Source organism: Muntiacus reevesi, chromosome 13, assembly GCF_963930625.1.
Source record: "Muntiacus reevesi chromosome 13, mMunRee1.1, whole genome shotgun sequence".
NCBI lineage: Eukaryota > Metazoa > Chordata > Mammalia > Artiodactyla > Cervidae > Muntiacus > Muntiacus reevesi.
In genome coordinates, this window is record NC_089261.1 from 20018134 (window position 1) to 20044060 (window position 25927).

General features: G+C 54.6%; 1 protein-coding gene across 3 annotated transcripts in view; it reads left to right on the forward strand.

The window, feature by feature from the left end:
* The window catches only part of MLXIP (MLX interacting protein), a 59972-nt gene extending 35425 nt beyond the window's left edge, over window positions 1–24547 (forward strand). Inside the window, exons 2-18 of one of the 3 annotated variants that reach the window (XR_010658890.1) lie at window positions 8180–8286; window positions 8839–8924; window positions 10331–10420; window positions 10952–10993; window positions 11298–11469; window positions 12016–12105; window positions 12650–12741; window positions 13745–14399; window positions 14844–14965; window positions 15067–15283; window positions 16786–16913; window positions 17413–17517; window positions 17628–17755; window positions 17961–18084; window positions 19089–19218; window positions 19779–20897; window positions 24334–24547. Coding sequence is in view for 2 of the 3 variants with exons in the window: in XM_065904881.1 (XP_065760953.1) it covers window positions 8180–8286; window positions 8839–8924; window positions 10331–10420; window positions 10952–10993; window positions 11298–11469; window positions 12016–12105; window positions 12650–12741; window positions 13745–14399; window positions 14844–14965; window positions 15067–15283; window positions 16786–16913; window positions 17413–17517; window positions 17628–17755; window positions 17961–18084; window positions 19089–19218; window positions 19779–19900 (2410 nt within the window). In the remaining variant the exon portion in view is untranslated. Of the gene's footprint in view, window positions 1–8179; window positions 8287–8838; window positions 8925–10330; window positions 10421–10951; window positions 10994–11297; window positions 11470–12015; window positions 12106–12649; window positions 12742–13744; window positions 14400–14843; window positions 14966–15066; window positions 15284–16785; window positions 16914–17412; window positions 17518–17627; window positions 17756–17960; window positions 18085–19088; window positions 19219–19778 lie in introns of all 3 variants that reach the window. The other 2 variants (XM_065904881.1, XM_065904882.1) reach the window with 2 other exon arrangements.
* Window positions 24548–25927: the final 1380 nt, after the last annotated feature.

Consider the following 25927-nt stretch of genomic DNA (forward strand, 5'->3'; position numbering starts at 1 on the left):
CACGCCACATGCACCACGCACACCACACCCGTACCCGTACTCCACACACCCATGCGTGCACCACACACCCCCCCGAGACACAGCTGCTCGCCGCACACAACAGTAAAGAGACACACATGCAAGTGCACACACACACACACGCACCATGCACACCACACCTGTACCCATGCACCACACACCCATGCATGCACCACGCACACACCCCCCGAGACACAGCTGGTCACCGCACACCACAGTAAAGACACACACACACGCGAGTGCACGCACACACACGCACCACACACACCACACCTGTACCCATGCACCACATACCCATGCGTGCACCACGCACACACCCCCCGAGACACAGCTGGTCACCGCACACCACAGTAAAGACACACACACACGCGAGTGCACGCACACACACGCACCACACACACCACACCTGTACCCATGCACCACATACCCATGCGTGCACCACGCACACACCCCCCGAGACACAGCTGGTCACCGCACACCACAGTAAAGACACACACACACGCGAGTGCACTCACACACACCACACGCACCACGCACACCACACCCGTACCCATGCACCACACACTCATGCGTGTACCACACACACACACCCTGAGACACAGCTGCTCACCGCATACCACAGTAAAGACACACACACACACACGAGTGCACTCACACACTCACTCACGCCATACATACCACGCACACCACACCCGTACCCATGCACCACACACTCATGCGTACACCATGCACACACCCCCCGAGACACAGCTGCTCACCGCACACCACAGTAAAGAGACACACACATTCACCTTGTCAGTAGGACAGACCTGGAATGAAGCTCTCAGAAGCCCATATACCTTCCTGGCTGCCATCGCCCTCTGAGCCTGCTTCTCCAATAGGACTTTCTTAGAGTGTTAAAAAAAAAAAAAGATGCCAAGTGCCCCAGGAGGGGTATGAGTTTGAGGTGCAGGAGATAGGACCCGTGCCTGGGCGTGGGAGCAGGCCCTGAAAACCTCACAGGCCCTGGGCGGCGACTCTGCTTGGGCAGGTGGCCCAGGGCGGAGGGCCCATGGCTCCAGGGCGATTCCCCTAAACACGGCGCCCTCCGCCTGCCGTGCCTCATGAGGGGCCGCTCCCCACGCCTCGGCTCCTCAATGAACCTTTGTCCGTCTGGAGCCTGTTAGTTTTGGCTCCTGGCAGCCCATGGAACCAGGCCCAGATCCCAGGAAAAGCCAATGGAGACCGCTCTTTTGAAGAAAAAGAGTCGAAGTCCTGGAAGAGAGGGCAGTCTAGCATTATTCACTCATTCGCTCATGTAAGAAACCACTTATTCACCATTATCCTCATATTTGGATCTGGGGCACAAAGCCGACTTGTACACAAGTTTCACGTCTGCTCATGTGATAAATCGCCTTCCCTAATTAACTGGCAGCCCTGTAAGGCTTTGGACTGTACCTGGTCTTGTTCCCTTGTTTATTTTGAAGGAAAAAAAAAAAATATATATATATATAATACATTCCTATGTTATATTTGAGCAGTAGAAAACACAACGGTAAAGAGTGAAAACTAACTTGCTGACTGAGGCTCCTTAATTCCTGATTCAGCTGTCCAAAGGGAAATCACTGTTTCCTCTTTCTGTTCTCTTGTGTGTCTTCCCTGAGATTGACTGGTCATTTTCTTCCCTCCTTTCCGGCGTGTGTGTCTGTGTGCACGTCTGTCTGTTGAAAATACAAATGGTGGCCATGCTGTGTGTCTTGTACCTTTTTTTTTCTTTCCTGCTTAATACATCTTGCAGATCTTGCTGTTAGTTAGGTACTTAGTGTTAGTCACTCAGTCGTGTCTGACTCTTTGCGACCCTGTGGTCTGCAGTCTGCCAGGCTCCTCTCTCCATGGAATTCTCCAGTTAAGAAGACCGGAGTGGGTTGCCATTTCCTCCTCCAGGGGATCTTCCTGGTCCAGGGATCAAACCTGGGTCTCCTGCATTACAGACAGATTCTTTACCATCTAGGCCATCAGCACGTGTAAATGTATGTTGTTCCCAGCCTTTTCCTCCCACCAACAGGGCTGTAGTTTAATGTCTTCTATTTATGTCTTTGTGCCCATGTGCAAATGGGTCTTGGAGTAGAGTCTACTCCTAACAGTGGGATTGGGAGTTGGGGGGATGCACATTTAAAATGTGATACACAGTTGCCCACTTGCCCTCCAGCAAAGGTCACAATTGTTTTTGCCCCTCATCACATCCCGTCCCTGGTGCCAGTGGAACCATCACTCTTGCTTACCAGAATTCTGAGCTGACTAGGACATCAAAGTGGAGTCAGCTCACAGCAGCACTGTTCACAATGGCCAGAACATGAAACAACCCAACTGTCCATCAGCAGATGAAGGAGTAAACAAAATGTGGTCTCTCCATCCAGTGGAATGTGATTCAGCCATGAGAAGGAAGTACTGACACATGAACTACAATGTGGGTGAGCCTTGAAACTGTTGTGCAAGGTGAAAGAAGCCAGATAGACAAGGCCACATTTTACCATTTGGTTTATGTGAAATGCCCAGAAGAAACAAATCCATAGAAAAAGAAAGTAGATTATAGTTGCCAGAGGCCGGGGGAGGAAGTAAGAGGGAGTGACTGCTACTGGGTACAGGGCTTCCCTTTGGGGTTATGAAAACAGCACTGAAATAGCAGTGATGGTTACATGGCATTATGAACAGACTTCATGCCAGTGAACTGTGCATTTTAAAATGGTCAAAGTGGTAACTTTTATGTTACATATATTTTACCACCACAAAAAAATGTTCAGCAGATGTTGGGCAAATTATTCCCTATATCGTTGATCAAGCTGTGGATGTGACTTGTAAGGGAACACCAGACTGTCTTTCTAAGCAGCCCCAGGCAGCCAAGAACTAGGAGAGGCCTCCCCCACCCCAGGCTCGCTCTCTAGGCGCAGAACAGGAGGGGCATGGGCCCTCAGTAGACATCTTGTCCCCAAGAGGAAAGAAGGGCCTGCAACCCCCATGCCAGTCCCTTCTTCCACAGTCTTTAGCACACCAACTCAACCTCCCTGAGAAGTAGACAGATGTAGGAATGTGGGTTTTTTTTGTTTTTGTTTTAATAAAAAATTATTGAAGTGCAGTTGACATACAATGTTACATTTAATTTCTGCTATATAGCAAAGCGACTCGGTTATATATACGCACACACACATATATATGTGTATTCTTTTTCATATTCTTTTCCATTATGGTTTATCACAGGATATTCAATATAGTTCCCTGTGCTATACAGTAGGATCTTGTTTATCCATCCTGTATATACTAGTTTGTGTCTGCTAATCCCAGACTCCAGGTCCTTCTCTCCTCCACTCTACTTCCCCCATGGCAACCACACATCTGTTCTATGTGAGTCTGTTTTTCTTTCATGGGTATGTTCATTTGTATTGTATTTTAGATTCCACATATAAGTGATATAATATGGTATCCGTCTTTCTGACTTACTTTGCTTAGTGTGATGATCTCCATTTGCATCCATGTTGCTGAAAATGACATTTTAATAGCTGAGTAATATTCCATTGTGTGTATGTACCACATCTCCTTTATCCGCTTATCTGTTGATGGACATTTAGGTTGTTTCTGTGTCTTGGCTATTATAAACAGTGCTGCTATGAACACTAGCGTGCATGTGTCTTTTCAAATGATAGTTTTCTATCGGTGTACGCCCAGGAGTGGGATTGGCACATCATGTGGCAGCTCTATTTTTAGTTTGTTTTTTGAGGAACCTCCATACTGTTTTACATGGTGACTGTGCCAGTTTACATTCCTACCAACAGTGTACTCAGGTTCCCTTTTCTCCACATCCTCGCCAGCATTTATTATTTGCAGACTTTTTAATGATGACCATTCTGACTGGTGTGGGGTAATACCTTATTGTAGTTTTGATTCTCATTTCTCTAATAATTAATGATGATGAGCATCTTTTCATGTGCCTGCTGGCCATCTGTATGTCTTTCTTTGAGCAATGTCTATTTATATCTTCTGCCCATTTTTTGATTAGGTTGTTTGGGGTTTTTTGTTATTAAATTGTAGGAGCTATTTGTATATTTTGGAAGTTAAGCCCTTATCAGTTACATCATTTGCAGATATTTTCTCCCAGTCCTTAAGTTGTCTTTTTGTTTTGTTTATGGTTTCCTTTACTGTGCAAAAGCTTGTAAGTTTGATTAGGTCCCATTTATTTATTTTTGCTTTTATTTCTGTTGCCTTGGGAGACTGACCTCAGAAAACATTGGTATGATTTTTGTCAGAGAATGTTCTGCCTATGTGCTCTTTTAAGAATCTTATGATGTCTTATATTTAAGTCTTTAAGCCATTTTGGAATTAATTTTTGTGTGTGGTGTGAGGGAGTGTTATATTTTCATTGATTTATATGCGACTGTCTGACTTTCCCAGCACCACTTGCTGAAGAGGCTGTCTTTTCTCCCTTGTGCATTCTTGCCTCCTTTGTTGAAGGTAAATTGCCCATGGGTGTATGGGTTTATTTCTGGGCTCTCTTTTGTTCCATTGATCCATAGGTCTCTTTTTGTGCCAAAACCATGCTGTTTTGATTACTGTAGCTTTGAAGTATTATCTGAAGTCTGGGAGGGTTTTGCTTCCTGCTTTGTTCTTGTTCCTCAAGGTTGCCTTTGCAGAACTGGGTCTTTTATGGTTCCATTTAAATTTTTAAGATTATTCTAGTTCTGTGGAAAATGCCATGGGTATTTTGACAGGTGTTGCTTTAAGTCTGTGGGCTTTGGGCAGTGTGGGGCTGGGAGCGTTTTGCTGGTGGGACTGCAGGAATCATGAGGAATGGTGACGACGTGACCCCTCACAGGCAGGTACGGCCGTATGGCCTGTGGGCAGCGGGCCCCACCGCCGCCTGGGCCCCACAGCAGCAGATCTCAGAGCCCTTGCCTGCTTTCTTCTTCAGAGAATGCTCTGACCAGGAGTTCAAAGCTCATCTTCCCTGGAACCAGCAGAACCCCAAAGCCCCACCTCAGTTTCATCCTTACCCGTTCTTAATGCCAGCTCCTGTCTGTGCAAGGCTTGCATTTTAATTTTCATTCCAAAGCAGTCTCTTGCCAGACTGCCAGAGAATTCAGTTTGCCATTCCACTCAGCAGCAGTTTCGAGAGAGAGTTTGTTGTGCTGTAGACTTCCTACCCCGTGTCATGAACCTGTCTTCTAGGAAGGACGGCTGTGGTAGTGGGTGTGTGAAGACTTTTCTTTATGGAAAAGTTTAGCGTTCACTTAGTCATTCCATATTTAATCACACCTCCCACATGCCAGGCACTGTGCTCGGATGAGTCAGACCCAGACCCTGGCCTTCCCAGAGTCAGATTGGGAGAGTAAGGGGTGAATCCAGGGTCCCTGTTCTAACCAGGAAGCCCGGGTGTTGGTGTGGGGGGTGATGTTTAAGAAGGCAGAGTTGGGAGGTAAGGCCAGAGGAGGTCTTTTGTTTATGGAGGGGGAAGCCAGTAGTCTCGGAGTTTTTTTTCTTTTTTACATTTTAAAATTTTATTTGTTTGTGCCAGGTATTAGTTGTGGCATGTGGGATCTTTGATCTTCATTGTGGGCATGTGGGATCTAGTTCCCTGACCAGGGATCAAACCTGGGCCCCCTGTATTGGGAGAACAAAGTCTTAGCCGCTGGACCACCAGAGAAGACCTCCGAAATTTTACTAATGTGTTTCTGGTTACACTTTAAAGAAGGAGTATGGCAGAACGCTGAGTTAGGCGAAGAAGCATCCCACCCAATCGTGTCTGGAAGCCGAGTTAAGCTGGGGTGGGGCTGGGGGGAGCAGAAGTCTGACCTTGGGTGTTTTGTGGGAATCCTGCTCTAGGGATCCCTACCAAGGAGCTGCCCGTTAGAACTCCTTAGAGCAGCCTCTCTTGTATGTTCCATGGGAAACTAGACTTGGGGTGCCTCCACAGAAAGGGTCCCTGTCCTTGTCTGTGGGTGTCTGCATGGGGAATGTCTCCTGCCCTCATTGAAGGTTACCAGTGACATCACATCAAAGGCGGAAGAAGCCCTTTCAGTAAGGAAACGTCTAGATGTGTGTCCCGCATTTTTCTTAACACTTTGCGTGTCCAGTCAAGTTGCGGTGTGTGGGTGAGTGTCCATCAACCATCGCCTCTGCTTTCACCCTCTCCACCTCTCAGGGCGGTTTAGGTTTTAGTTTTGGTTTCAGACTTGCTTGTTCGTGTCAGCCGAGCGCCACCTGTCGACTGTTGAGGTATTACAGAAGCCTGGGGTGATGGGTGATAGCCGTTGAACATAAGGAGTGAACATCCCTACGGCAGGAAGAGGCAGACATCCAGCAGTTTGTGGGGAAGAAAATGAGAACCTGAAAGTTACTTTGTCAGAGTGGGTTTCTAGCCTCCAGGGTCTGACCTCTCTCTGAATCTTCCCACCCGTTTCACCATAAGTAATTGAAGAGGTCTGTGTCATCTGACTTCTCTAAGACGCTCTTGTGCTCGCATCAGCCACTACGTCTTACATAACAAAGCAGGAGTAAGGGTGGGTTTATATTTAAGCCCGCTGGTTTAGTTTTGTGGGTTTTTTTTTTTTTAAATATTCTTTAGGGTTACCTCTGCTGTGTGTCTTAAGAATGTGGCTGCGTGTGTGTATATTTAATCCTTCTTAAAACACTCTGGAGGCAGTGGTATTATTGTGATTTTACCCAGGAAACTGGCATGTCAGAGGAGTTACGTGGCTATAATAGTTCACTTCTAGTATGCAATTGCACCACAGAGACTCAGAAACACCAGGCTGCTGGCTGTTGAATGTGGGTGACAGCTGAGGTCGAAGTGTCTTTGGGCTGGGGGAGCAGGGGCAGAAAGGCATGAGACTGGCTTGAAGCCCCTGACCCTTTGAACTGAGGTTGCTGCTGTCTGTCTGTCCCTCTAGTTCTCAGAGGACTTGCTGTGATGTTTTCTCTGTGGGAGTCTCAGCCTTCTCTCCTACAATCCACAGCCTGGCCCGGTGCTGGGTTGGAGGATGGGGCATGAGATTTGCCAGGGGCTTCTGATGAAGAAACCAGGTGTTCAGGTTTGGGGAGCGTTTATTACTTAGCTGCTCTCTTTGAAGACCCCAGCTGTTGTGACTCCTGGCACGTCTCTGCTTGTCACATGGCCTCTCTGAGTAGCTTTGGAGAAGGGAGCAGGGCTGTGGCCTGCAGTGATGTAGAACTCACAGAACCCCCTTTGGTATGGACCAGAAAGAGTGCCTTGCCCATCTCAGCCATCTGGAGAGGGGGAGCCCTATGCCAGCGGCTCAGAGGTGGCTCCTGGCACAGCCCATGGAAAACTAAACCATCTGAGCAGGCTGTACCAGCAGGGAGCGTTCCTTGCCTGCCATTAACTTTGTTGGCAAAGGCCCTTTAACTCACTCAGTGAAGAAGTATTACACGAGCCCCTGCTCTGTGCCAGGTTTGGTGCTGGGTGGTTAGGGTGAGAATACTGGAAGGGCCCTCCCCTGAGAAGCTGCAGTCTGGTGGCCGGAGGTGTGGAGACACATTGCCATATGGGGAGTGGATCAGTGTGTCCTTGAGGTGTGAACAGTGCTCAGAGATCCTGAAGGGACTGGCAGCAGCCTGGGAGAGGCCAGTGCCGGCTCGGAGGAGATGGTGTCTGAGCATCATTTGGAAGGATGAGCAGCTGGCCATGGGTGGAGGGAGCTCCATGAAGAATGGGGACCGCCAGTGCAGGGACCTTGAGGCAGGAGAGGGCCCTGCGGGTTCTAGGGCCAGTGGGACATTTGTGTGCCTGATCGTCAGTGCCTCCTGAGGACTGGTGGCCGAGAGCAGGTTCAAGGAGCCTGACTTTCCTTCAGTGGTCAGCAGATTTCTTTTTTCCTCCCCCCAACTTTGTTGAAATAAAATTGACATGTAATATTAAGTTTAAGGTGTACAACATGGTGTTTTGATACACGTATAAGGCAAAATCCACAGATTTTTAGCTTTTAATTGTGGGAAAATTTGAAGATATGCAAAAGTCAACAAAATGTGGTAATGAAAGTGATGATATATCCTATTGAGCCTAGCCTGTGGCTTGCATGGATTAATCCAGAATTTTGAGGCCTGGGATGCTAGAGTGGCACATTTAATTGTCAGAGAAACCACTGAGTGTCCCCCTCCTCATTTTACCTTTCAGTGGGAAGTTGGTGTCTCCGAAGTGGAAGAATTTCAAGGGCCTGAAGCTCCAGTGGAGAGACAAGATCCGGCTCAACAACGCCATCTGGCGAGCCTGGTACATGCAGTGTAAGTGTCTTGTAGCTGGACCCGCGATCCTGCAGGTTCTGCCACCGAGAGGCCTGTGCACGTTGGGGCCCGGAGCCCAGTCTTGGAGACCTGTGTGTCAAAGAGAAGTCTCTCTCGGACAGTCTGTGGAGAGAGGAGAACCAAACCAAATCCAAGTGTCCACAGGAGGCTCAGTGTTGTAAGGCAGAGGCGAAGGGATGGGTGTATAGCTGAGGGGTGACATTCAGAGAGTCGAGGGACAGTCCCCATTTTCAGCGGGTCTGAGAAGGTGCAGGCCTGGGCCATGGCCTTTGTCCTGCTGGCCTGGGTGCTGGGGGATCTGGTGATTCCTGCAGGAGACCGGCGTGCCGGGGGTCCCCTAGGCTAAGGCTGGTGTTTTCTCTTGATCAGGCAGACTCCCTTTCTCACCCTCACATCACCGAGAGAGTCTTTTCCTTTGACCTGGACCGTTTATTTCCCCAAATCTCATTTTCCAAGAGAAGGAGAACACTTCAGGATCCCCCCAAGGGGCAGGGCTCCTCAGTGACAGTGTCTCACCCTCTCCCCGCCCAGATTTGGAGAAGCGCAAGAACCCCGTGTGCCACTTTGTCACTCCACTGGATGGCTCTGTGGACGTGGACGAACACCGCCGTCCAGAGGTACTTGGCAGGTGATGGGCCCTCTCTTGGGAGAAGGAGGTGACTCACGAGGACGGGCCCGAGGGCTGGACCCCCACAGAGGAAGGCTGTGGGGCAGAGCCCTTAGGGTGCTCCGACCTGGTGGCTGTTACACCGTGAAATGTGACGGCGATGTAGGGGCACGTGGCCCCTGACACCCTGCAGAGGCTCCCCCTGCTCAGGCCAGGCTGCTCCAAGGACTTGGGGCTTCCTCCAAACAGGACTTACCCTCTGCTTTCCTTTAATGTCGGTGCTTCTCTGGAGGTCAGCTGGGGAGGTGGTGGGGGGACAAGGCAGACATCTTTAACCACTGAAGAATGGCCTCAAGATCTTTATACTGCGAGGGAAAGATGGTGAAGACATAGTAAATGAAAAGAAACAAGTTGCCCAACAGTATTTTAGTATCTTTAGGTTAATTTTTTGAAGCATGTATCTGTGTGATTATATATGCATAGGAAATGTCCCAAAGGATATATAGAACTCTTTTATTTGTGGGATTAGTGTGAGGAGGAGAGAAGACTCCACTTTCACTTTCTACTCTTCTGTATTGTTTTAGTTTCATCCAAACTTGTCTTACTGTTATGATGGAAAGGGAAAACTTGGAAAGTAACCTAACACAAGACAGCTTGGAGCCAAGGGACACAATCTGGTATCAGACAGTAGTAACGAATCTCATCACTTTTCAGGTCTGGTAATAGTATTGTATTAGTCACTGTGGAGATTCTTCACTGTCTAAGACACACAGTGAAATATTTTAGGTGAAATTATATGACACTTATGATAGGATGTCTGGGACTTGCTTTAATATTCTGCAGCCATCAAAAGAAAGGAATGTGAAAGTGAGGTGGTCTCTCTGAGGCTGTCACAATTCCTGGTCACCGAAATTCAGAGATAACTATGGAAAGGGCTCCGCCCTGTATGGTGGGGAGGTTGAGCTGGACCTTGGAGGTCACTTTCTGCCCTAACCTTCTGTGACTGGCTGTTCGTTTTCACCCTTTGGAAATGTGGTGGAGCCTCAGGGCATTTGAGAGCCAGCCCGAGTCTCTGGCGATTCCTCTAGTTCCGGGCTCTCTGCACTTCTCCCCTGCCGAGTACTTTGTCTGAGCCCTACTCCAATCCAGCCTCTGGACCCTGGGCCCTCAAAGCCCCCTAGGTTATCTTTGGGGGGTACGATAACCTAGTGAAAGCTCATCTTCACTCTGAGGCTGGGCATGGCCCAGCAAAGGCCAACACACTCTGTGGATGAAGCAGCAGGCAAGCGGCTAGCGACTCAGAGCTGGATTGCCTGGGCCTGACTTCTGGAGCCAGATGCTTGTTCGCTGGCAGGGTGAGCTCTGTGAATAAAACCCAATGCCACCTCTTCCCTGTGCCCCGCGTCTCTCCCACAGGCCATCACCACAGAAGGAAAGTACTGGAAAAGCCGCATAGAGATCGTGATCCGGGAGTATCACAAGTGGAGAACCTACTTCAAGAAAAGGGTATCTGGAAACTTCCCTGGTGGTCCAGTGGCTAAGACGCAGTGCTCCCCAGGCAGGAGACCCGGGTTCAATCCCTGGTCAGGAAACCGTATAGATTCTACATGCCACAACTAAGACTTGATGCAACCAAATACATTTGAAAAGGACTTCCAGCCCATATTTACTCAGTATACTGACCCCCGAGGCTCTGGCTCAGAGCTGTCAACCCATTGCCCACCACCCTCCACCATTGCCCCTGCAGCCCCTTTCTAGCCCAGCCCAAGTGGTGACCTGCATAGGTTGTGTGACCTTTGTTCTGTCTGTCCAGCTTGGAGCTGAGGCTGTTTATTCCACAAACGCTGGTCAGGAATCTCTGAGCCCAGCTTCGGCCTGGGGATGGCAGGGGTAGGATCCTTCTTGCCACCTTCCTTCCAGAGAGAGAAGGTCTAGATGCTTCTGAAAGTGATCCTCTTCCAGGGAAGAGAGGCTGAGAGCCTTGTCCCCTCTCTGGGCCTTGGAGGACCACCTTGTCCCTCTCTCCTTTCTCCGCAGCTCCAGCAGCACAAGGATGAGGACCTTTCCAGCCTGGCCCAGGTAATCGAGGGTGGGGGCCATGAGGACCCTCACGGGACCTCCCCCTTTACAAGAAACAGCAGTGACATGGGTGGCCAGCACTGCAGCAGAATGTGGTGGGGACATGGACTCTCCCTGGGGCCAGAAGAGGGACATAAAGGAAAGAAGCCAGTTCTCTGCAGGTCCCCGTCCCCTGGCCTCGTCTCTTACCTGGCAGCCCTTGCTGCTCTGAGAAACTGGGCCACATATCTCCCCAACGTGACTTGACAGAGAACTTGCGAGCCAACGGTGCCCATTTGGCTTTTCCTTCCCCTGTTGGTGGTAGGATGATGACATGCTTTACTGGCACAAGCACCGGGATGGCTGGAAGACGCCAGTCCCCATGGAGGAGGACACGCTGCTGGACACGGACATGCTCATGTCGGAATTCAGTGACACCCTCTTCTCCACACTCTCCTCCCACCCACCCGTGGCCTGGCCCAACCCACGTGAAATAGGTAACCCGCCCCCAAAGGCGGCACCTCCTTGCTGTGTGGGGGCCCCATCAGGCCCATGGTGCCCCTGCCAGGGAACAGTGGGGGGTTTGGTCTGAACGAGCTTCACATTTCTGATCGTGTCCCCTCAGCTGAGGACATGGGCCTGGGGCCAGTGCCAGGGCCCGAAACTCACTCTCAAGAAAATCATTTGCACTCCAATCATTTGGCCTCTCACCTGGGAGCATGCAGCTATCCAGTTAACCCTCTGGGAGGAGCCCATGGACTGAAGTTAGCACCGCGGGGTCACTGCAGAGCTGTTCACAGTGGAGTGTCTGCTCCCAGATACTCAGTTTACCTTTCCCCTGAAAACTCACTTCCTTTCCCACCCTCTGAGGGTGGAGAATGCCCATGAACCCCCCAGAGAAATCCTAGCCAGTGGCCCACGTTTCTCCTGTTCCCAGGAGAATACGAGCAGGGTCAGGAGGATCCAGTCTGGGCCCCTGATACACTCCCACAACATGGACTGGGAAGGCCAAACGGTCCCCCTGTCTCCTCTTATGCTCCCAGCGCACCTGGGGAACGCGGACATGATTCAGCCTGGCCTGATCCCTTTGCAGCCCAACCTGGACTTCATGGACACCTTCGAGCCCTTCCAGGGTGAGGACTTGGGGCAGAGAGAGAGCTTGGCTACCCGCGTCTCCCTTTGCCCAGGACAGAGTAGATTGGGCTTCCCTTTCACAGAGGGGAACTGTTAGAATGGGCCAGGGAGAGGACTTAGAATTTGTCCAAAACCTTTTTTTGGTTTGGTAGTAGCTACAAGGCCTGGACAGTGTTTCCGTCCCAGAGCCTCAGGTTTGTCCTTGACTGCAAGCAGTTCTCCCTCTAGGCAGCAGAGGGCGCTGGCGACACAGCTGCCGCCTTGCAGTTTCCTGCTGTTAGAAATGATCCTTAAGCTCCCGCCATCATTAAATGCAGGTGCCACCAAGGCCTAGGGGTGTTTCAGAGCCCACACTGGTTGCCAGCATGTACAACTCCAATCAGAGGGCCTGTTTCAGCAGAGTTCCCTCAGTGGGGGTGGAGGGGTGCCCTCTGGCCTTGGCATTACTCTGGGTAAGGTGGGGTTCAGTGCCCAGTTTGTTTGGATCTTAATTCAGTGAAATGACAGACACAGAGCTCACAGGCCCCCGATGTTGTCTTTCAGACCTTTTCTCTTCCAGCCGCTCCATTTTTGGCTCCATGCTGCCTGCACCCACCTCAACGCCTGCACCAGATCCCAACAGCCCACCTGCTCAGGTAGAGGGAACTTGGGGAAAGGGAAAGGGCACCGGGCTTCCAGTCATCAGAACTCTGCAGCGAAGTGCTAGGGGTCGCTCAATCTGGTGCTGGACTCACAAATAACGTGTAAAGAAGTTATTCTAGCCGTCCTAGAGAGCACCCGGAGGTATTCATGAGGTGGGGGACTCTCTCAGTAAATGTATGCTCCCCGCTAAGGCCCCAGATAACCTGTGTGTGGCGAGCTCTGTCTTGACCAGTTAAGAAAGGACCAGTGAAATTATCTTTCAATTAAAAATAAATAAAATTTTTTGAAAAAGAAAGGACCAGTGAGATAGCAAAGAAAAATGTGGTTGCTAAGAAATTCCTTGTATTTCTTTTCCTTTTTGCTACGCACTCGGCACAAGTTGGCTGCCAGGTGCTGGGGCCGCTGAGCTGAGGGAGGCACGGCTCGTTGCCCTTGAGAGACTCTCAGTTAGCATCCAGTTAGTGTCCCCTGGCCCCCGCTTCTTCCATCTGGCTTGGGGAAGAGCTGCTTCTATAGTGACTAAGACCCGAACAATTGATTCCTTATAGCCTTTCCCTTTTAGGAGGAGGTGACCTCCCTAGAAGTTGATATGAGACAGTGTCCTGGGGGAGCCTCCTGAGCAGCTGCGAGCCAGGCTGCCCCTGCTCTGTAACAGAAGATGGCAGGGACTTTGGGGGGACCCCGCCGGACTCCAGAAACAGGATATCCCCAGGCTGTTAGCCAAGTGTGTGCAGACAGTCACTGTGTCTGAGCCCTGTGTTATCACTGAGTCCCCAGAGGAAACAAGACCCCTGCTGGCGCCCAGGGGGACCCAGCTCCATCTCCCCCAGATTAGGAGTCCCGGGGCTGGGAGATGTTGCCTCTGTCCCTTCTGCCCGGGGCTGCATCCTAGGCGCACGGTGTACGTGCTGGGCTCCGTGGCGTGTAGCGCTGGAGGGTGGCGGCGAGCTGTGTGACTTTAGCATTCATTGCTCACTTCTTCCCTTCCTTCCTCAGGAGAGCATCCTGCCAACCACCGCTCTCCCCACTGCAAGCCTCCCCGACAGCTTCATCGCACCCCCCGCAGCCGCTGCCCTAGACCCCACAAGTGGGCAGGGCTGTGAACACCCACCCCAGCCTGGGGACCCCTTCATCCAGCCGGCAGACCTGGGTCCCTCGGCACCGCCCCTGAGCGTCCCCCAGCCTTTCCTGCCTGTGTTCACCATGCCCTTGCTCTCACCCAGCCCCGCCCCGCCACCTCCTTCCCCCGTCTTGCCATTAGGCCCCCCTCCCGCCACTGCCCTGAACCCCCCAACTCCCCCCGCCTTCCTGCAGCCCCAGAAGTTTGCTGAAGTCAGCAAGTCGCCCTCCGTCATCACCCACACGGCCTCCGCCACCCTCACCCACGACGCTGCTGCCACCACCTTCAGCCAGAGCCAGGGCCTCATTATCACCACGCGCTATCCGCCCCCCTCCGGGTCCCCCTATGGCCTGGCACTGTCTCCTGTCACCCGGCCGCCGACTGCTGGGCCTCCCCAACCCCGTATGACTTTCGTGCATCCCAGGCCCATCTCCTTGTCTGGGGGGAGGCACAAGCAGCCCCCCAAAATAGTGCCTGCTCCCAAACCGGAGCCGGTGTCCGTGGTGTTGAAGAACGCTTGCCTCACCCCAGGTGAGCCAGGTGCGCGGGAGGCAAGTGTGACCCCCACCCCCAGCCCCGGGACGTTTCCTGTCCCCAAGGCTGGCAAGCTCGTGACACACACACTTCGTGATCTTGGAAGCAGAGGGGCTGTGAAAGACGATGTCTGTTTTCTATTCTGTGGTGTTCCTCCAGTCTCAGTCCAGTGTGGGAAAAAACGTAGCCCTGGTCATCTCTTGCCTGGGTCTATAATCTGTCCCCACCAAGGAGAAGTTGCAAAAATCTAGCATTGTCTCTCCATGCCCTACAGTGAGGGGGCAACATCTCAATGGCAGCAGAGGGGTCGTGTGCTGCTCCTGAGGCTCCCTGTCCCCCTCCCCAGCCCCCATGCAGCCCGGCTGGTCCAGGTTCAGTACCCATGTCAGGCAGCAGGCGCATAGCTGGGGCCTCCACCCTCACCTCCCCTTGTTCCGGCAGCTGCCTTCCCAGGACAGCCACAGGCAGTGATCATGACATCTGGCCCTCTGAAGAGAGAAGGAATGCTGGCTTCCACCGTGTCCCAGTCCAGCGTGGTCCTCACGCCTGCTGCCCTCACCAGGGTGAGTGGCCGGGACAGGCCTTCAACATCTTATGACCTCGGGTGGCCCTCACCTGGCCTAGCTGTGCTCGGGGGTGACCTTCCTCCTCCATGTCCCCTTAGGCTCCTGGAGTCACAGAGTTCCCCAGCGGCATCCTGGTGACGGACCTCGGTCCCGGCCCGGGCAGCCAGCATACCCCTGTGTCCCGGCTCTTCCCTCCCAGCACAGTGCCTGACTCCCTGGTGAAGGGCGAGCAGGGCCCGCTGCACGGGGGCATTGCCCAGGTCCCTGCCACAGGCACCAGTGACTCAGCTCTCCGCTTGGACCGCTTGGGACCGCGTGAGTGGAGTAAGGGGCCTGCTGTGGGACTGGGGAGGCTGCTGAGGGTACCCGGGCGGAGCCTGGGCTGCCAGGCCAGGCAGTGAGGGATCCGAAGCTGCTGGTGGCCCAGGCTAAGCACAGAATCAGTGAGGGAAAGCCGCCAGTGCCTTGTGGTTCCGGCAGCTTGTGTGCTCACGGGGACACCGCTCAGCCTCCTTCAAAAGGGCCTGGCTCTGATGGGGACGTCCCTGGTTGTCCGGGGGTCAGGATGCTGCTCTGCCACTGCAGAGAGTAATGGTTCGATCCCTGGTCAGGAAACTAAGATCCCACGTGCCGTGCAATGTGGCCAAAAAAGATTTTAAAAAATAAAGAAAGACCTGGCCGTGAGCTGCCAGTCCTGATCCACAAAAGGGACTGAGCGGTCATCAACAGTTTTCAGAAACCGCGAGTCTGCGGTTGCTGTGACTGCGGGAGCCCCCAGCCTGTCTGGGTTTGGCTGGCTGTCCCTGGCCCGTGTGCTGGCAGCATACCTCAGGAGCCCCCTTCCTTCCTCCCCAGCTTGGACTTCGGTTGGTGAGATGGCTGGGGTAGGACTGATGTTGCCCAGTGAGGTCTGAGAGGTCTGGGAAATGATGTTCCCAAGACTCTGCTGCTGGTGGGACCGGGTGGGGGGCGTTGGGGAGGGGTGGAGCCAGATACTACCTTGGGGAGGGAGACCAGAGTGTCTTCCTGTCTTAGATAAAACCAGGGTGACTGCTCCCAGAGCCCTCTGCAGAAGCATCTTTCTGAAGTGGAGAGGAGAACATGATGAGCGGGGAGCTAGCTCTCTGCTTACAGGGATCAGACAGGGACTCGTCCAAGGACAGGTTTTGAAGAATAAGGACCCTCGTGTGGGAAAATATAGACACGGACTGGCTATAGATTGGGCCCTGAAATGCCATGTGGGGACTCGGGGAAGTGTCACCTTGTTCGCTGAGGCGGATCCCCAAAGGTTAGAGCCATGCTGGGAGGCTTGAGAGCAGGGTAGGGAGGAGAGCAGCGTCACGGGGACAGAGTCTCAGGCATCCGCAGGTCCATGCTGTGAGGTGGGGCTGGAAGGGGCTTCTTGGGCGCAGCTCCTGAGCCGGGCCACAAGTTTCCTCCACCGAGTTGATTTGTTTTCCTAATTAAGAGATTTCTGGGGTGGGTGAAATTGAAACAAGTATAGGAAAACACACATGTAGAGTTCAAAGAACAGATAGCTTAAGTGCTTGCCACCCAGAGTGAGCACCAGAGCCGTGCAGACGTGGAGGGGCCCCTGGTGCCCTGGAAGGCGGGCCTCTCTCCTCTCCCAGACCTGCTGCACCCAGCAGGCCTAGCCAGGACCGCCCCGCTGCCCCCTGCCCCGAGATGCTGGCAAGGATTGGCCTAGTTCTTGCTCTGGGCTGCCATGGGAGGTCGAGGGCGGGTTTCCCTTTGTGGGTGAGTCCCCGTGCTGCTGGCACAGCCCGGCCCCTAAGGGGAATCTCTGCTCTTCCCAGGTCGGGACTGCCCGAACTCAGGGCAGGCTTCTCCGTGCGCGTCTGAGCAGAGCCCCAGTCCTCAGTCCCCCCAGAACAACTGCTCAGGGAAATCGCCTGCAGACCCCAAAAACGTGGCTGTTTTAAAGGTACCTCTCAGGTCTTGATTCCCTCAGAAGGCTGGGGAGGCAGGGAGAAGCGTATCCAGGGGCCATGGGGACAACTATGTCCCTACTGGAGACATACTGGGAAGACCCATGGGCTTGGCAGGTGTCCCACACCTAAAATGGGGACATTCACCGCCTTGCCCTTGAGCATGTTGGCTCCTCCCCGCGCCACCTGCCCCCAGCCCTGTGGTGATAGTGGCCCCAAGCCTTGTGGAGCGGGGGTGGCAGCTGTCACAACCGGGTCTAAGGTCTAAGGTGTGGGGGTGGCTGGGAAGGGCCGGATCTGCAGCGCCAGGCCCTTGGCTATGCTCTGTTCTGTAGGGATGGTTCTCTGGCCCCATCTTGTCCCCTGCTGGCTCCTCCTGGAGCCTCTTAGCTTCCTCTTGCCCCCTCCTTCCACATAGCTCTCTATAGAGAATCTGAGCAGCGGGTAGGGATGGGGAGGGGGGCCCTGTGACACAGTGACGGGCCGATTTCCCAGCAGAACCGGCAGATGAAGCACATCTCAGCCGAGCAGAAGAGGCGCTTCAACATCAAGATGGGCTTCGACACCCTGAACAGCTTGATCTCCAACAACACCAAGCTGGTGAGTGGCGGTGGGGGTCGAGGGTGGGGGTGGTGGGTCGGGGCGGGACCGACGGGATGGGCACTTGGGGGCGCCTGGTGTGCTGCGCGCCCTGACCTGGCCCCTCGCAGGCCAGCCACGCCATCACGCTGCAGAAGACTGTGGAGTACATCACCAAGCTGCAGCAGGAGCGCAGTCAGATGCAGGAGGAGGCCCGGCGGCTGCGTGAGGAGATCGAGGAGCTCAACGCCACCATCCTGTGAGGCTGGGCCTGGGGGCGGGGCTAGGGGCTGGGGGTTTGGGGGTGCAGCTCATCCTACCCCGAATGGAGGGGAGGGAGGGTGGGGGGACTGGCAGAGGCCCCCTTACTCGGCACTGCAGCTTTTGTCCTCCCCCCCAACCTTGGGCCTGCCTGCTGGGCCCCCAGCCCCGCCGAGCTCCCCTGACTCTTCCTGTTGTTTCAGCTCCTGCCAGCAGCTGCTCCCTGCCACGGGCGTCCCCGTCACCCGGCGCCAGTTTGATCACATGCGAGACATGTTTGACGAATATGTGAAAAGCCGGACCCTGCAGAATTGGAAGTTCTGGATTGTATCTTTGGGTTTTCTTTGCTCATTCCCCCCATCCCTGCAACCTGTGACCTGAAACAGCAGACACTGACCCTTGGGTTCCTTTAGAAAGAGGCTCTCTAAGTGGTCGTCGTTGAGTTTGTCAAGACAGATAATGCTAGTTTCTGTCTCAAGAGAGACAGGGGCCTGGCTAGGCCCACAGTGTTGGAGGGGGCTGTCCTCGGTGAGTATACTGGCTGAGGGCTTCCTGGGGACATGGAACCGGCCTGATTTGCGCTGCCGAGTCCTTGAGAAGGGAAGAGGAGGCTGGAGCTGCTGGTGGGAGCCGTGAGGTGGGCAGGAGGTGGGATCTGCTCTGATATGTCCCAGCATCAGCTCCGTCCTGCCACCCAAAACTGGGACTCACAGAGCGACTGTGTGGCAGAGCCTGGATTTGAAGCTGGTTCCCTCCAGGCTGTTCCCTGAGTTTATACCGCATGCCCTTGACAGCTGTTACCGAGGCAGGGATGCCTGGGTGCTGGGCTCTGGCCCTGGGGCCCAGGCCTCCCAGCACTTGGCCTTCCAGATGGCAGCAGGGTCCTTTCGGGGGTTGGCTCTGGCCCTGTCAGTCCCCTCCCAGCCTCCGCTGTGCCCCTGAGTGGACAGTGGGTGCACGTGCAGGGTCGGCCACCGCACCCTCGGCCGTGGGTCTGACAGGCTGAGGAGGGATTCACAGGGGAGGAGAACTGCGAGGGCAGGGGGCGTCCGTGTGCGCCCCTGGGCAGGTTCTACAGGAGGCGGCGGCAGACAGCAGCTGCAGTCCGCTGTTGCTCTGGTCCCCGAGTGGAGCGGGAACAGGTTGGAACCTCTTGGTCAGTGCCAGGTTCCTCGGCATCAGGCTGAGCGCAGGGACGGTTAGGGACATCTCTCCCCAGCTGTGCACAGCACCCTGCCAGTCCCGAGGGGTGTCGGTCACGGGCTCGCCTGTGACTGGACCCCGCTCTCTCTGCGCTCGCTTACGGTTTCTTTAACCCGAGTGCCGTGCAGTTCAGCGTCATCATCAAGCCGCTGTTCGAGTCCTTCAAGGGCGTGGTGTCCACCAGCAGCCTGGACGAGCTGCACCGGACGGCGCTGTCCTGGCTGGACGAGCACTGCTCCCTGCCCATCCTCAGGCCCAGTGAGTGGGGGCTGCCCGTGGGGTTGTGGGGCTGTGAGGAGCTTAGCCATGGACGCGGCCGCAGAAAACCCGGGCCCCGCCATGATTGGTCTACACACTCCAGGGGCAGGAGGGTGAGGCCCTGCACAGGGGACACCTCGCCTCGGCTTTCTGCCATCTCCGTGTGTCCGTCTGATGATCAGATCCAGCTCATGTCTACTGAGCACCTACTCTTCGCCTGGCCTTGTATCCGGTGTTTTCAGATATACTTTCATGTTCAGTTCTTCTAATAAGGATCAAAGCTGTGTATTCAGATCACAGGGATAAGCAGGAATGGCTCAGGGTGTTCCCCACTCTCCTGTAGGGTGGCAGATAAGATTGGGGCATCATCTTAAAGGCAGAGGTGTGAGTGTCCAGACCTCAGCAGAGAGGCTCCCCTGAGGTTCGTGCCCTTCCTGCTTTCGGGGGCCCTGAGGATCGCCCCTCAGGGTGTACACGTGTAACCATGTATTCTGTCTCTCGGGGGCTCAGAGCTGAACCTCCCCGGGCCGCATCTGCAGGCTCCCCCTTCTCTCTTGCAGCCGTGCTGAACACTCTCCGGCACCTGAGCACCACCACGTCCATCCTGACAGACCCGTCCCAGCTGCCCGAGCAGGCAGCAGAGGCCGTCACCAGAATCAGCCAGAGAGCTGGGGAGTCCTAGCAGCGCTTAGCGGGCACGCAGCCGCATGGGATGCCGAGGAGACCCCTCTCCGCCTGTGGAGAGGAGGCCACGCCATCACCTCTCCCGCTTCAGGGCCTCCTAGCCTCCCTGCGACTGTGGCCCCGGCCGCTCCGAATGCCGTGCTCAGGTCTGAAGCAGGTTTGGGTCCTGCCAACAGCAATAGCCCAGCTCTGGGAACCCCTTGCTGTGAACTCTGACTCAGCGACCTCAGTCACCGACCTCCCCTCGCCTCAGAGAAGCTCAGATGAAGGGAAACAAGGGGACACCGCCCCTCCCTGTCCTGTCCTGCTGGTGGGGTGTCGGGGGGATGGGGAGAGGGGCCGCGGCAGCAGTGCAGGGAGCCGACGGGGCAGGAGGAGGCCTCGCCCGCTCCCCAAGTTAGGACGCGTGAGGGTCCTTCCCAGCTGCTGTCTGGGACGCGCCCTCCTGTCGCGTCTGGGGCACCCCTGGGCTGCTGGAAGGCCTCCTGCTTCCTCCCCCAGCTCTGACCTAACAGAGCGGATGTTGGCTCAGGCTCCGCAGGGCCGGAAACCCTACAGCACGCGTGTGCAAAGCAGTGGGCCTGTGTAACGGCAGCCCCAGGGACGCGGCGCTGCTTCAGTCCCGGAGGTCCCCTGGGCGGTGCTGTGGTCTGTTTCTCAAGTGAATTTGGTTCTCCTTGGCGTTGCGGCAGTCATGGTGGCGCCGACCTGGGAATCACGTGGCGGGGGCTCAGCCAGGCCCTGCCCCCTCGTGCCCTGCCTGCTTCCAAGCCGGGAACAGCCGTGCCTGATGGACACCGCTAGCCCTGTGGGTGCGGCGTGTGAAACAACAGGCTCTGCGGTGCTGCCATCGACCGGGTCCCCTCACCTGGATTGTGCAGCCGGGAACCCCACCCCATCCATCCCAGTTCCTGGACCAAAGACGCCAGCACCCCGGCATCTGCTGTGTCTCGCGTTTGAAGGCAGAAATTGACCGGTCGACATGGAGCTCCAAGGTAGCTGCCTCGGAGCTGTCTTCAGGCAGCTCGGATCAGACAGTCAGGAGCTGAATTCAGCTTTGGTCCAGGTGGAGGGTTGGGGGGACAGCAGGCTGTTTCTGAAGGTGGGAGTTAACACTTGGAAGGGTTCGGAGGAGGGCCCCGGGCCAGTCCTCCTCTCGATGCGTCTGCGGGAGCAGTTCCAGGCAGAAGGATGCTGTCTAACACTCAGGAAGCCCACCCAGGGCTACCTCCTCGTTGAAAGAATGTGCTTTTCACGTCCTGCTGTGAAGTTCAGAGGCCAGCAGGCTTCCCCTTCAACCTCTGTCCTCCCTGCCAGGAGATGGAGACCTGCCTGAGCGAGAGGCAGGCCAGGAGTCCTGCTGGGCTCGGCGGAGCTGAGGCGGGGACTGCTGCGGGCCCCTCACTGAAGTTTGGATCCTTTTGGAGGCTCCCACTGGCTCCTGGAGGCCTGTGGAAGGTGCCCCGGGGGCAGCCCCACCTTAGCCTCCACTGATGGAGGAACTGAGGGGGGTCCTTCCCAGGGGGGCCAGCCGAGCCACTGCCTCCGCCCCAGGTCGCGACTGGTCACCCACTCCCTCATCTGTGCACCAGCCCCGTCAGGAGTGCCCCGGCGGCCCCCTCTGCCTCCCCAGAACACGTGTTTACAGGCCTTCGGATGGCTCTCCTGAGGGGCGGGCACAAGACAGGCTGGGCCGGCCCTGCGTGTCCACTGGGAGGCAGGATGAGAGCGCAGCCTCCCCCGGGTGGACACAAGGTCTCCCTCCAAGGGGGAAGAGCACCGCGAGGCTCAAAAGGAAAAAAAAAGGAAAATCAGAGACACGTTCCCGGCCACGAGGGCTTGCAGAGGGTCCTGCGTTCAGCCTCTCCTCTGTTCCTGTGCCTTCGTCAACCGCGTGGGCGGCCATGGAGCTCAGCCCAGCCACGACCTCTCTGAGATCAATAGCTTTCTCCCCACCCCGTGTTGGGAGTCTTTTTTTAATTTTATTTTATTTTTTTTAGCTCCATGGGATATAAAATTGGCCTCTTGCTTCTTTGGCCTACCTCTCCCGCCCTTTGGCTGACTTAATGTTCACGATTCTGTTTTTTTAAATATTTAAAGCTGTTAGGTTGTATGAGGCATTGAAGGGCGCGTGTGTGTGTCTGTGTGTGTCTTTGTGTGTCTGTTGGTGTCTGTGTGTGGGCGCACGCACGTGCGGGTGTGTGTATGTGGGTGTGTCCCAGCAGAGGGTTAACTCGATGCATGTTTTGTTTTGAGGTATTTACTTAAATCCATTTTTCTTGGTGCTCACCAGTATCACGGCTATAGGGCCACAAAGCTATATCTCTTAGCACAGACACAATTGTTTCTTGCCCCGGAAGTTTTCTTGTTTCAGAGTCTGACCCACTGAGTCTGGCCAGACGGGGCGGGGTGGGGGATGGCCCTAGCTTTGACCCTTGTCCTGGGGTCCCCAGCCAGGGTGCGGGGACCCCCAGGGCCACTCTGCCAACTGCCTCCAGTGAATGCTCTGATTTGTTTACACTCCCTTTCACCCCACCTCCTATCTCTTCTCCCGTAAAAGAGACTTAAAAACGCTGATTTTGGAGGATACGAAAATCAGTCTGAAAGAAAAAAAAAGCCCTCCTGGCACATAGTCTCTGAAAGTGTTTCTGTGAAATCTTTCTGTGCCATCAGCTCCCTTCCTACCACTGCTTGCCCTTTGACGACGAGTGGGAAATGCAGGGAATGAGTGGGGCTTTCTGAAGTCGGCCAGCCTGTCCCTGCCTCCGTCTCAGGCAGGTTACACACCAACCGGTCACCTCCGACACACACCCAGGAGGTCCCCGAGCCGGCAGGTGGGCGCTTTCTGGGGTCTTCGGGGCACAAGGGGATTATTCCTGTCATCAGGAGCCGGTGCTGATGTGAGCACCGGGTCTTATGGGGGAGGGAGTGGTGGGGTACCATGGGTGACCCCACACACCCAGCTCCCTCCGCTCTGTCCTGGTGACCCGACCCCGCCTCCCCGACCAGACAGAGGTCCTCTCTCTAGATTGTTTTGCTCTGGCTAGTAGAACGAGAAAGTTCGATTCTGGGAGGACGTGGCACTGCAGGGTGGGGCCACCCCCTTGTCCCTCCTCAGGTGAAGGGGTGCAGTGATCTTACAGGCCCCCTCACCAGGAGGGTGCAGTCCCAGACAGCACCCCTGTGTCCTCTTAGCCTGGGCCTCCCCTCTTTGCATGCTTGGAGGAATCCTGAGTGGCAGGCCTGCTGTTATTGTTAAGGTGGTCACCGGTTTTCACGGCACAGCTAAATGAGGTCTTGTCAGGGTGGAGCCGGGGTGGGGGGGGTTTCCGGGGGGCACATCTGCACGGGGCCTCCTGCACACTTGTGCAGTGTGGACCTGACCCAGCACTGGATGACCTGCCCCACTTGGGTTCTTTTATCTCGTCCAGTGGGCAGGCTTAGAACACTGCTCGCTGGAGCAGCCTTGCAAAGTGCCTCCGTGAGCTTGCTGAGGAAGGGAGCCGAGGAGCCCCGATGTGGGCACATGGGCAGCAGTGGGCCGTGGTTTTTGGCTCTATGCTCCAACCCCTCGTATCTTGAAAGAGGATTTTCACCTCGTCTGAACATGAGCTGACAGGAGAGGAGAGCAAGGGTGGAGGGTGGAGGAGCTTGAACCTTCAACACGTTGTACGTGTCAGTGGTTGCCATGGCCTTAACCCACCTAGCAGACAGGTTTGGCGGTCGGAGGGGCTCCAGGAACAGAGAGAAGCCTTACGACCCCCCAGGTTCCTCCACACAGATCACCTACCCGATTTTCTTCTCCTAAGGGACTTGGCCTTCCCCGCTCACCATGCAGGGGGGCTGTTTTCTGTTGAGGCTTATGAAAAATCAGCCTTTGAGAAAGAAAAGGGAACTTTTCCTGTTGATTGTTGGCTCTGTGTGTGTGTGTACGTGTGTGTGCTTGCACAAGCCTGTGTGCGTGTGTGTTTACTCAATGGAATTCTATTTTTGTGAAATTTCTTTACGGTTATGTAGCAAAATTCACCTCCATCCCTTTTTGGTTTTAGAATCAATCCTGGGCATCGCTCTTTTAAAGAATTCTCTCCTGGGTTTCTAAAATAGAGATGGGCCTCTCTCAAGGGCCGAGGTGGGGGAAAGGGTTGGGAGATACTTAAGTCTGATGGCGTTTCCATTGAGTCAACATCCTGAAGCTACAAGTAGGAAGGGCTCCACCAGGGAGCCGCGATGCCCATGCTGTGTTTCTCGGGAGAGAGGCGGACCGTGGCGCCTGGGGTCGCTTTATCTGAATCTGTTCACACCACTTGTTTCGCTTGTTGTGTAACGCCACGGCTGAAACAGCTCCTTCTTTTCCTTTCTCGGGTTTCAGTTCACGGTGTAAGTGGTGCATTTTTTTTTTTCCCCTGTTGTGCTCTCTGGTGACTGTGTCAGGGCTCCCCACCCAGGAGACAAGTCACCCCTCGTGGGCAGAAAAAGCAAAACCCAAGAAGAGTGTTGTTCACCACGGGCTCCCTCAGGCCTGCGCCACCCTGAGCTCGGCCCTTCACGCCCCACTGTCGAGACGCACGGTTCCGCCAGCTGTATCCAGCACTACAACGCATCCAAAACTATATTTGCATCCGAGACAATAAAAAGCCGTATTTTTGGAAAAGCCTGTGGCATGTGGTCTTTGCTAACCCGTTGGAGCAGTGGAAGAGGTGATAAAATGAGATGGGGCAGAGGGGTACCTGCGCCTGCCTCACTCGTGCTAACTTTCCCAGGTGGATAGAGTTCAGAGGTACTTGAACAAAGTGCCCGTTTCCTCACTTGGCGCTTGGGCAAACGGCAGCCACCTGGAGTCTCTACAGGGTGGTCGTCAGAGTCACGTGAAATCGCGAATGTCCAGCTCCCAGAAAGCGCAGATGGCCACCAGCATGGCCAGCGCTAGGCCAGCACCCAGCAGGGTCTACGTCATGATAATGTCCCAGGGGGCAGAGGCCTCCCTGCTGACTGTTGACCCAATACCGTACACGGAAGATGCCGGAAAGTTGACCGGCAGAGATGTCCCTTTGTTGTGCTGAGAACTTTGATGATTTCTGCTTAATCTAAAAATAAAAGCTCTTCTTTTTTCTCCTCCCATCTTCCTCTGCCCACACCCACCCCCCAGTTCCTTGTGCCTGGGCAGCGTGACTCTTAAGATGAGCCGTGCCGGCCCCTTGGGCTGCCGGCCCCTCTCCAGAGCGGCTGTCTTGTTTCACTGAACAACTATTCAGATCCGTATCTCTTGACTAAAATGCAGTGGGTTGATACGCAGGCTCTTGTCTGATCAAACCCCCACGCCTTCCCCGAGGAAAAACATCTTCATGACACAAAGCAAGATCTGGGGCCTTGAGAATCGGGGGCCCCTGACAAATCGGTGAGTGGTTCATGGACTCCTTGGGGTGAGAAGGAACTTGGTTTCCGTTGAGATAATCAGTGGGTTCTAGCTTTTTGAGTCTGGCCACATGTTAGGTCTGGAATCTCAAAAGATACTTGGGGCGTAATTAGAAGAAGGGAGGCTTTGGATGTGGGGAAAGGAGGAACAGAGTGTCTCAAGGGAAGAGGCCAGGGCGCTGGAGCCTGCTTGCCTCTCAGGCACTGGGCCACCTCTGGGCAGTTCTTGAGTCAGTGGCGTGGTGTTCCTCATTTCACAGAGGAAGACATCAGTCGTTTCTGAGACCCACGTGGCAGCCACGTGGGTCAGAGCCAGAAGGCTGGAGTTTTCATTTTTCACCCTCTAACAATATCTGTATTTTATCCTCCATCCACTGAATCCAGAGGCTTATCTATGCCATCCCCTCTCCCACACCAAGTCCTGTCTCACGTGTCCTCTGGAAGTCTTCCAAAGACACCATCTTCTCTCCAGCCCCACTGTCATCAACCACCCAAGTCCAAGTTGCCATCGTTCCTGAAGTTCGCACGATGATGTCCTCTATCCCTTCTCTATCTTGTAGCCTCGACCTTACGGTCCATGGGAGCTTGAGGTGGTCCAAGTCCAGTCACGGCA